Source organism: Lepidochelys olivacea (genome assembly GCF_965140295.1).
Source record: "Lepidochelys olivacea isolate rLepOli2 genome assembly, chromosome: 6".
NCBI lineage: Eukaryota > Metazoa > Chordata > Testudines > Cheloniidae > Lepidochelys > Lepidochelys olivacea.
Window position 1 is genome coordinate 33,944,327 of NC_140416.1, and position 12,153 is coordinate 33,956,479.

The 12,153-nt window shown below is 40.2% G+C and overlaps 1 protein-coding gene across 5 annotated transcripts in view; it reads left to right on the plus strand.

Moving 5' to 3' along the window:
- The window catches only part of TEAD1 (TEA domain transcription factor 1), a 213,561-nt gene that overhangs the window by 187,194 nt on the left and 14,214 nt on the right, over positions 1-12,153 (plus strand). For all 5 annotated transcript variants that reach the window (XM_084630088.1, XM_084630089.1, XM_084630085.1 and 2 more), the window contains one exon: positions 746-919. In XM_084630088.1, the coding sequence (XP_084486214.1) occupies positions 746-919 (174 nt within the window). The remainder of the gene's footprint in view (positions 1-745; positions 920-12,153) is intronic.

Genomic DNA, 12,153 nt, shown 5'->3' on the forward strand with positions numbered 1-12,153 from the left:
ATTAGTTCCTTTTTTTTACTGTAATTCTAGGAATTAAAGACAAATCTACTCCCTCTCCTTTAGGCAACTGACAGCACACTTTTTTTTAAAGACAGAAATGTTTGTAATGTAACGATTTAAGGGAGCTGTTGCACTAGCAGAAACTAAAGATCTCTATACATAAGACATTAAACTGCATGGTGCAGACACCATCACTCTTTCTAATGACCTTGAACTTACTGGTTTCAGAGTAGCAGCCGTGTTAGTCTGTATTCGCAAAAAGAAAAGGAGTACTTGTGGCATCTTAGAGACTAACAAATTTATTTGAGCATAAGCTTTCGTGAGCTACAGCTTACTTCATCGGATGCATCCGATGAAGTGAGCTGTAGCTCACGAAAGCTTATGCTCAAATAAATTTCTTGATCTTACTGTGCTCAGGATGGGCTGATCAACACTTTGCTGGCTGTTCTGGTCTTTTAGGTAAACACCTACCTGCAGTTAACCATGCTTAGCAGGTTTACAGTTGGAGAACTGGTTTTATGATATTGACTCTTGTTCACTAGGGACTGTACCAAGACCACCTAAGTAACTTCATGGAAATCATGTTGCAAATAAACCGTGGCCCCAAAGGTAGACGAGGGCAGGTTTTTCTAATCCACCAACGCACCCTAATCTTAGCATGAACACACAGACTTACTGTTCATCTTAAATAAACCTTTGTTCTTCTTGTACAATAGTGATTTTTCTTTTTCTTTTTTTCTTACAGTACAATAAACACCTCTTTGTGCACATTGGACATGCCAACCATTCTTACAGTGACCCGTTGCTTGAATCAGTGGACATTCGTCAGATTTATGACAAATTCCCTGAAAAGAAAGGTGGTTTAAAGGAACTGTTTGGGAAGGGCCCCCAAAATGCCTTCTTCCTAGTAAAGTTCTGGGTGAGTAAGACATACCATGGAAGTTAATTTTGACTGTGTGTTCACATTATGTGCTTCCCTACTCTTTCTAAATGTTCACGTACACAGGAATTTATTTTGTCACCACTTAATAACGTGAAGCTGAGTCTCTATCGTTTGTGTATATCCTTCATGTGGGACACTAGCACAAAGCCACTTCTATTGATGTTTCCCACAACATGTCTGTGTTCCTAGAAAACAACTGTAGTAATTGTAGTGCCTGCCAGCACTTTGTTATACACGATCCTTTGCCATTGACAAACAGGTAATAAGTTTCATTGTTTATAAATGGTGAACTGCCATCTAGTGGTTTGATTGAAGAGCAATATAAGCAACTTAAACTGAGACTTCTGTGTATTTTTGAGTGTTTTGTATGTTGGACTCTGCTGAAGGCAGGTAATATAGTTTTTAGCCTTGAGATGAGCCAGTGTTTTCACAACACACTTATATTTAAAATTAGTATTAAAAAATTATCTAAGAGTTTGTGATATTTCCAGTGCTGTTGTATAATGGTTTTGGTTGCTTTAATTTCTGCTTCATTGTTGAAGCAGACCTGCCTTCAATTTCTCTAAGTACATTTGGGACAGTGACATGGAATTCTGTTTGCAGAGGAATTATACCTGCCCAAAGCAGCTGTGAGGAGGGGCTGAAAGAGGATTAGAATGAAGGAAAGATAAAAACTAGATATCAGAAATGTTGAAAAATACCCAAAATATTGGTGTCACTTTATCCATGTACATCGCTGTACATATACGGTTGGATTTCACTGGACAGTTCAATCGATCACACACTCTATGAGACACACACATAAATGGCAGTAATCCTCCAAGCTTCTCTAAAAGATTTAACACCAGACCATTATAATGATATCTCATTTTAGCAAGACACCATTTGTTTTACAGTATCTACTGTAGAACATTTACTAATACCTAGAATCGTAAGTGTAGGGCTGAATCATAGAATATCAGGGTTGGAAGGGACCTCAGGAGGTCATCTAGTCCAACCCCCTGCTCAAAGCAGGACCGATCCCCAACTAAATCATCCCAGCCAGGGCTTTGTCAAGCCTGACCTTAAAAACCTCAAAGGAAGGAGATTCCACCACTTCCCTACGTAATGCATTCCAGTGCTTCACCACCCTCCTAGTGAAAAAGTTTTTCCTAATATCCAGCCTAAGAACGGGACCTCAAGAGGGCATCTATTGCAGGCCCCTGCCCTGAGACAGGACCAGATATATCTAGACCAGCCCTGTCCAACCTGTTCTTTAAAACCTCCAGTGATGGGGGCTCCACAACCTCCATGGTAACCTATTGCAGTACTTAATTACCCTATATGAAAAAGTTCTTCCTACTATCTGTCCTAAATCTTCAGGGCTGTAGATTAAGTCAATTACTTCTACTTCAGATCACAGTCCTCTTTGTAAAATCCTTTCACATATTTGAAGGCTTCTTTTCTCACTCTTCTTTTCTCAAGACTAAACATTATGAACTATTATAAGGGTGAAAAATCCTAAAAAATAATTGTCAAAATGAATTCTAAAAATGCATGTTGTGATGCAAAACATTTGGTTTGGTTTGTTTGTATGTGTTCCACTTCCCTGATGATTTGTCAAATTTAGTAATTCACAATGGGACTCCCAGTCATTCATTAGTGCCTATTAGTGAGGTTCTACAGGAGCATAATGTGTTGCCTTTCAATACTACTACTACTGTGTTGAAAAGTATAAGTAAAGAAGATTGCTCCCCGTTTTTTCTTAGCAGTTAAAAAAAGGTGCAAAAATCTGAAATCCTCATATCAAGATTTGCATATTCCAGGAAATAAAAGGGTTGCTTTAGCTTTATATAATTTATGTTGAAGCTTTTGCTACCAGGAGGACCGGGGGTTTGGGGCGGGGAGAGGTGTTCTGCTCTAGCATTCTCTTGATAGTGACATAAACAAAACCATGTTTTAAGCCAGGAAAATACTCCCTGAAAGTATAAACTTGGCATACATTAATTGTTGTGATCATTTGTGGTGGGCTTAGCACCAAAAGCATGTTAAGCATGTGCAGACAAGAGCCCTGCCACTAGGTGCTTACAGTCCTATAAAAATTGTATTGCCATGGTTATATTGTGGTTTGCATATGTAAATAAATATACTGTGAGGTCATCAAGTGGGTCTATCATGAGAACGTGTGAAGTTTGTCCATGAACAAAGGTGGCTTGTGTGGTCTGTCAGACTAGCATTAGGCCCTCGTTGACCTGTTAGACATTTCCTGCTGCCTCACAAGTGCATGTTGCTCTAAGAATTAAAATGTAATGTTTTAAAAATAAGGTTTTCTACCACTAAAGTTGTGGAAGCATTTGGAAAATCATCCGGTAGTAAGTTTCAGAAATTCTGTATCGAACTATTACACTCACAACAGGGTCTGAAAAGCTAGTGTGGTGTTTAATGTCAGTTTTTAAGAACATGCCCATAGATATAAATTAGGGCTGCTTGGTTTTCATTAATGTTCCCGCTTAAAGCAGAGCCTGAGCTTCAAAATGAACTTGCTAAGAACTTAATTGAATGTAAGTAAAGTAAAGGGAAGCGAAACGTGCATGAAATAATGTCTCTAGTCACAGCCCTCTGAGAGGGGGATTATTTTCTCCCTGATAGCTCTTGCTGCTGCTGCTCTTACCTGAGACTTCATCCTGCTCCCCAAGTGGGAGTAAAAAGAAAAGGAGGACTTGTGGCACCTTAGAGACAAATTTATTTGAGCATAAGCTTTCGTGAGCTACAGCTCACTTCATTGTATGCAAGTGGGAGTGTTGCTCTGCCAAATGATGGACCATTCTGGCCTTTACCCAGCTATTTCACTTAAGGTATTGTCTGCCTGGCAATCCAAGGTGTGATTGTTGCTTGGATAGACACATCCATGCCAGCTTTGGCCTGGCTAAAAATAGCATTGTAGATGTGGTAGCTTGGACTTCAGTAACAAGAGTAGGTGCCCTGGGTCTCCGGGGTGCTTGCGCAACCCATGATAAAGCCCATGCCATCCCAGCTATGCAGCTATTTTTAGCCATGCTGTATGGATAAAACTAGCCTGTATATGGCTCCACGAGCTGAATTCATGCCTCAGATTGCAGATTTACCCAGAAAATGCATTGAACAAAATGTGCCCTACTCTTTTGCTAATGCCAATGCTTGCAGAGATCAGGGCTGAAATCCTGGTCTTATTAAAGCAAATGATAAAATTTTCGTTGACTTCAATGGAGCCATGTTTTGGGCAGAGTTTGCTGAAGAGGGGTTGGATTTTTATTGTCTTGAAAATTGGTATTAAATTCCAATTTAATTCCAGTGTTGTTTTTTATGTTAAGTAATGTGTGTACCTCCTAGGATGGACTCATGGGCAATAAAACACCAAACTACCCATTCAGCACCTTCAAAACACAGTGTTAATTACCAGGATTTCAAGCATTACTCAGCTAAACCTTAGGTCTCAGCACCACTTCTGCTTCTGCTGCCCCCTTTTTGAGTGGGTAATTGTCTCTAAGGATCAAATTTTCAAAAGAGGGTGTAACTTACAGTCCATCAACAATATAGGTACCCCTATTTCACTTACCAGACCCCACCTTTGTGCTAACACATGCTTGTACAAGAGAGTCCCAACTTATGCAGGTTGGACCTTGTGCTTACAATTACACTTCTGTACTCGCACATGTGGGGTTTTATGGGTACATGAGGTATACACCCATTATCCTAACCACTGGCAATTTAAATATTTTAATAGGCATTTTCCAGAAAGGACCTTTAAAGCCCCAAGAGGAACTGGGCTAGTTTTAAAGGCCTAATTACAGTTGGGGAGAAGTTGGTGTTGAAATCATTAACAGTGGAGATGGTAGTGCACGTATAGTTAAGGTTCCCCAACATTTGCCACTAAAAGACCCTGTTTTCAGTTGCTAATATCTTTGCCAAACTTTAACTATTCAGGCTGAAATTGTCCATGCCAGGTGTCTGCCTCAGGGTGAGATTTTTGCTGTGGCATCAGGTGCAGGAAGTGAGAGCAGGAAGACTGTCTCTCTTGCCAGGACAGCCTGACTAGCATGCAGAGGGGATAAGAGCCAAACCTGGAGGGGTGGGGGTGGTAGATTGGAACATGGAGCCTGTTGGAGGGAGGTTGTGATGAGTAGACAGGGGCTGACTAGCAAAGAGACCAAGAGCAGAAGCTGGGTGGGGAAATGCGAGTGGATGAGGAACTGAAATCAGAGGAGAAGCCAGGATGGGGAGACTGGGAATCGCCAGGCAAGTAGAATTGGTCGAGGAGTATGGAGGGGGAACTGGGATGAGGAGCCCAAGGAGGGAGACTGGGACTGGAATGAGGAGCCCGAGGGGTGGGGAGACTGACTGGGACTACCTGTGTGACTGGGACAAGGAGCCAGAGATGGAAGGAGTAAAGACATGACTGGGGCATGGATCAGGCTTGAAGGAATAGGGACAGAAGAGTCTGTGACCTCCCCTACAGTGTAGTCCCCTCCAGAAACTAGAATGAAACCCAAGATTCCCGAGTCTCAACATTCCACTGCAGTCAGAAGATATCTGTGAAACCTACAGGCAAAATGTGTCTGTCGTCTCCCTCTGGTGCTGGTCCACAAAGAGGATGACAACCTGCTACTACTACTATCAATTTCTCTGTTAGCTCAAGTGGTAGAGGTCTGTGCTGTGCATCTAGAGGATCCAGCACCTATGATGAATCCTGTAGGTGAAAATATGGTTCCACATGATGAAATTTCTAGGTGGTTTGTTTTTTGTTCGTTTTGTTTTAATGCTAAAATTCCATTTAAAAAACTCAGGTAAAAGAAATTCATGGTTGCAAAGTTGAACACTCAAAAGTTAGTAAATGCCAGAATTAAGGTTGTCTGCTGAGCACAGTGGGAGGAACCTATGCAACCTTAATTCAGCCCCTTTTTGCATATGCATTATGATACAGACATTAAGTACATGATCACATCCTATTTTTCTACAGGCCTGATGCCTCACTAACTGCACAGGATGAACCTGCGCTCGGGATGAATCGGGGTGGTGTAATGAATGAGGCTGTTGTCTGTATGACACCAGACTCATTTTTTGAGGAAGCTGGAATGTGTGTAGTGAATGAGGCTAGGAACTGGAGAAGGATAAAGGATGATCTCATGATTAAAAGGAATGATTACTGCCCTGGAGCACTGGAGCACTCCTGCCTGTGCCACAGTGTCCCTGTGTGATGCTGGGCAACTCACTTAAATCAGACTTTTTACGAATTGTGTGTTCCTCATTTTTTGGATGACTGATTTGGGATCTGATCTGAGTGGCAGTTACTGAGCACCCACAGCTGCAGCTGACGTCAATGGGAGCTGTGCTTTAAACATATAAACTGTTCTATGACGTAACATACACTGAAAAATCAGGTCCTCGGCATCTCAGATTGGGCACCCAAAATTAGTGGGCAGTTTTCATAGGTTCATAGATTAAACAGTCAAGGGACCACTGTAATCATCTCATGTGAATTAGCTTTAATCTCTCTGGGTCTCAGTTCCCTATCTGCTAAATGGGAATATTACCACCTCACCTCACATTGGTGTTGGGAAAATAAATTAATTAATGTTTGTAAAGATCCAAGACTGTACCATGACAGCACCATTTTTTCCCATGCAGAAATTAATAATAATTATGTCTTTGAGACAGGGGTTGAATAGTATGCAGTAAATAAAGCCTAGTGGGACACATTGAATGTTGAATAGCTGCTCATTAACTGTGCACAAGAGGAGGCAGGAACCTGTGGCAAAAATATGTGATCAGATAATTAAAGACTGCATAAGCAAAAGGGGGCTGAATTAAGCAAACTTAATGGTGTTTTAACATAGTTTTTTGTGTGTAATAATATACAGATTAGAGAACATGTAATACCAACATTCTTGTTTGTTATATATTAAAAATATTGATGAGAATTTGTTTTTGAATCATGAACTTGTATGAGGTTGGAGGATTTACTTTTTCCTGGGTTTAGCTAAGGCAGAAGGGAATGTGCCAGTTTTAGAACAGTGTTCTGTGTATAACAAAAGCCGTGATGCGTGGTCCTGTAAGAATAGACTTTGCGTCAGTCCTTTTTGGCTAGAAATATATGTAAAATGAACGATACACATCTAGGTCATTAGTCATGAGAATTAGATCGCAAACTGTCAGCTCTCTTTTCTTAATTTTGATCATGATATGATGATTCTACAGAAAAAAATATTTTAATGTCTTTTTTTTTTTTTTTTTTTTTTAATGGGAGCCATAGAGAAGCTGCTCTAGAACTGTTGGCCCATTCACAAGTATTACTACTAAAATGCTGGCAAGGTCTGGGTTATCATCAGTAAATGCTGAGCAACCCTGACTTCTCAGAACACTTGTGGAATTTTAAGTTCATGAATGTTTAAAAAAAAAAAAAAGTTCTCCCATACTCCTGTTCTTTTTTTCCCTGTTTTTCAACATGTGCGTGTGTGTACAAAGAGACACACACACAAACACGTATGAGTCAATATCAGCCATTTCTACTTTAAGAAATACAACTCTTCACAGGTACCCTTAATGCAGCGTATTTCTGCTTATTCTTAGCATTTTCTCCCTTTCTTAGCAGCTGTACCCCTTCCATCATTTCTTTGTCTCCCACCCTCTCCTGCTCCGTACTGTTAAAGCACAGTGTGCTCAGCCCTGTACAAAATGCAGAGGATTATTTAGTTCTTTGCCCATTGAGAGTAAACAATCAAAACAGGCCAACAAGACAATACAGATACAACTCGGGATACCTACGGGACGGATGTCAGTACTGCACTACTTTAAATGATCAGGTGCCTAATCACACTGACAATTTCCATTGCTATTTTTAGGCTTGGTGGAATTCACGTAATTAAAAGAGGGATTTGAATCGAGAGAAGGTGGTCAGTTTGTGCCTCAGGAGCCAGTTTTCTAAGGGCAGTATGGAAGAAAGCCTGATGAGGAGTGAAGGCAAAAGAAGACAAGGGAGTGTGGGCAAAAAGTAAGAGGGAGGAAGTAGAAAAACATTAAGGCAGATAGGCAGGCAGGAATGGTGGTGGTGTGAGCACCTGAGGAGGTGAAGTGGAGAAACTTGAACTTGTTGTGGAAGGTGAAGGGAAGCCAATGGAGGGATTCAAAGAGAGGGTTTTATGGTCCAAGCAGCGGGTGAGGAAGAGTATTTTGTATTAGCTGTAGTATTTTGAATCAGGAGGAAGGCAGTGGGGTGCAAGGCAGGGAGACTAGAGAGGAATGACCAAGTTGATAGATAACCAGGACATAGACAAGTGGCTTAGCCATGAAGTCATAAAGGAATGTTTCTTTTATCTTACCTCTTCAGTTAGGATTTGGGCTTTACAGCAGATTGGTTTTCTATAATTTTCTCTGTGACAGATATAAAGACTTGCTAAAAAAAAAAAAGGGTTGAGATCTATAAAAAACACTTGGCCATCGTGGAATTTGGCTTTGCAAAGTATCAACTACAAAGCAAATTACCATATTTCTCTGCAGGGGTTTGTTCTTTCATATGAATTACATTTAATCTGACATACAACATGATACCGACAAGTAAACAAGCCCTCAGCCTCAATTTTGGTGAAGAATCTGGATGGTGTGGTTTTTGGTCTCCTCCATATCTGTGTCTAAATCTTGCTGCCTCTTCCTTTGTCTCAAATATCCACCCCTTTCTGTCTGTTCAGAGCACTTGCCCAGGCCCTTATCTTGCATCTTGAATATTATAATCTACTCCTCTTTGCCCTTGATGTCTACAGCTGTTGCAGATGCTATCGCTAGACTCATCTGCCTGGCCCATTATGCTAACCACCTTTCCCTTCTCTGTACATGTATCCATCAAGTTACTAGATCTGAAAGGTAAGGTGGGGCTAAAAGGAAATGGCATTAAAGGTGTGGTTAAGAAGCTTGTACATTATGTGAAGGGGCTCTCCCTTCACTACCACATCATGTACAAGCTTCCTAACCTCACCTTTAATGCCATTCACCATTTAGTCCTTTTGCTCCCTCCCTCCCCCCCCACCCTTTTCAAATGTAATAGCTTTAGTAATAACAACCTCCTGACTAACTGGCTTTACTTGCCTGCATGACTGCTTTTATCCACAAACACCTCTGTGCTTTTTCCCAGGCCACCCCCATGTCAACATTTGTAAAGCTGTTACCTTATCCTATTTTTTATCCTCCCACCTTTACTCTGTTGCCTACAAATCACTACCATTTAGCACTACTTTGGCTGGCAAGCGCTTATTACTAGTAAGCACACTGTTATCACTAATGTATCCATGCACACCTGTCTGTGCTGTAACCTCACTCCCTTCCTGCTCTTGTTCATCTATTTGTTTGGCTGGATCTTAGATTATGAGTTCTTTGGGGCAAGGATTTTCTTTTTGTGTTACTACTTTGCACAGTGCTTAGTGCCTGTATAATGAGTCTTGATCCTTGTTGAGAATCCTGAGGTGCTACTGCAGTAAAAAAAATAGTAATTTGGTTGTGCATTATGGGCCAGATCTTGCGCCCAAGGAAAGCAGCTTTAATTTTGACCATAAATTTCTGCAGGAACAAGAACAACCCCTATGATTAAATATATCTAAAATGAGTGAAAGACTGGTCTCTGGATAGTCACACAGTAGGAAAGAACAATCATTATAAATTAATGTCTGGCTTTATTGCTTTCTTACTCTGCTACATTAGCTACCTTAATTTTAAATGCTTGCAATAGTTTGCATTATGTTACAAACTGATGAAAGCTTGGTCATATGTCAGTGCAACTCTGTGAAATAGAGAATGAAACTCATCTGAAGATGTTTGGGTGATATTAATTGATTTTTTTTAATGAATGCCTCCATTTGCAGGAATCTGCAATGCAAACAAGCAGTTATTAGAAAGTAATACATATTATAATTAGGGCAAGCTTTTAAAGATGCTTTGAAGTCCTAAACATTTTTGAAATTCAAATGTGGAATGGAAATAAAGGAATCTGCACAATAAAGGGACATTAAATTATGTTCTCCCCCCCCCTCCAAAAAAAAGAATCACTGTTTTATAGATGTAAATATATGCCATAATTAGTGGTAAGTAACATGAGCAGGATGGTTGAGTTTATTCCTATTCTTATTTAAAACAGCTGTGGCATGAAAAATAATTCTGCTTCTCTTTGCAATATGCTGTAACAAACAATTTACCCATGTAGTCAGTGTTCAAAAATGGCTCATACGCATGATCACCCCCCACAGTTCCTCTCCCTGTGCTTGCAGCCGACTTTCTGGACACAGAAATTCTTTGTGTTCTTCCATCACAAAAACAGTTGTTGCTACTGTTTTTTCTTTTTGAAATATGATTGTGTGTGTGTGCGCGTGCACAAACGAAGTAAAACTTGGAATCCCCTCTGCTCGCTCACCACTTCTGATTGGCAAATGATTTGCAGTTCATACATGTAATCTGGGATGTGGATTAGTCTACAACCAGCATGCAGATGTATTCAGAAGACATTAGACATGGAAGAAAGCAGCAGTTCCCCTCCCTTTCCTCCCCTCCTCCCCTGCTTTTATTTTTAAAACTGGGCCCACTCTGCACAGCGATCTCATGTGGTGCTTTTGCAGGAGTTCTTCACAAATTGATACAAGGGCATTAGTGGCTCAGAATCAATAATGAGTCCAAAGGGAAGAGCAGCTGGGAGGAGGAAGCAGCTTGGCCTGTCCGTCACAAGCCTAACCATGTGGCAGACCTGGAAGCAATTCCAAAGCTGCAGTGTAACTCTGTGCCAAGGACCCAGATGCTACCATTGGAAAACATTGCTTCACAATTTGGAATCTCTGCCTTTGATCACTGTTCCGAGAGAAAGAGGAGAGATATAATGTGAGCATATGAATGACATCACATTGCAGTCAGTAGGAGTTAAACCTGTAGGTTGTTAACAAATCACTATACATTTAATTTTAGCTACTAAATGTTCATGTAAATTATGCTGGTTGCTCCCCAAATACCCCTATGTTACTAATAAGTGCTTTTTTCTCTCTGTTTGGCGGGGAGAATTTAGAGTCTTTCCCCGCAGTTGTTGCCAATGCTGCCTTTTGGTTAGCCGAACCCATTATGACACAAGCAACCTATCCCCTTCTTGCTGTAGAGACAGAGCAATGATCCATGTAAAGTTGTTGTTTGTTTGAAGCCAGTTCTGTTTCCATACGTGCTGTGATGCATCATGTCAAACACTTGATATTGTTGATATACAAAGTTTTCAGTGCTAGATGCTGGCAAAATACATTGTAGTGATGAGTGAATCTGCTATATTGCATGCGCATTGCTGTACAAAAGGAACAAGTGCTTATAAGCAGGGCAGATCCATCTCCTAAGACTTATTCAGCGCTTTACAGTTCAGTGATAAAAGAAAACTCAAACATGAAATGCATAACTGTCCTTTTTATATATAACCTAAAAATAATAGTTTGAAAATGTGTGAAGTTATATTTTTAGTTCATTGATCTTAACATTTAAAATCCAAAAGTGCAGCGTTTACACTATAAGCAGAAGATCATTGTATAAATATGATGATCAAAGTTTTTGGTGGTGGTTGTGGGGGTTTTTTGCTGATTTTAAGACCAAACAGCAGCAGATATTAAATTACTCTGCCTTATTTCTGTGTCTCTAGACTTGTTATTTAGGCTTGAAAAGTGAGGCCTATGTGGTTGACCTTTTTGACAATATGAACACGTGAGGAGCATTTTAGAGATGACTTCTTATTTACTTTGGACATAAGTGAAGGAGAAAGGAAATGCTCTGATTATAAAACTGTAACTGTGGGGGCAGTTGAAATGACTATTTTTGAGAGATTATTACTATCATCCACCATGAGATAACTATTTTTTAAGAAATACCTGTTCTTAAGATATTCCAGTAGAGCAGCCCTGGCATGGTTCAATGGCTGTCACTATTTTTCATGTTCGAATATAACTCCGGACCAGCTAAGATGACAAACTGGTTATCACTTTTAGTTCAGAACAGTTTCTTACAGATCACCACGAACACTGTATTAACATTAACCAGTGAACTAATGAAAAACGTGCAAGAAACAAGGAGGAATAAAGATAGAATTCTCTTCGGTTAGTACATGACTATAGGACTGTTTGTGTTACTGTATGTGACTCTCAAGTGGCATCTCCACTGATTAATTTACAAAGCAAGCTTGCAGTAATATCAGACTT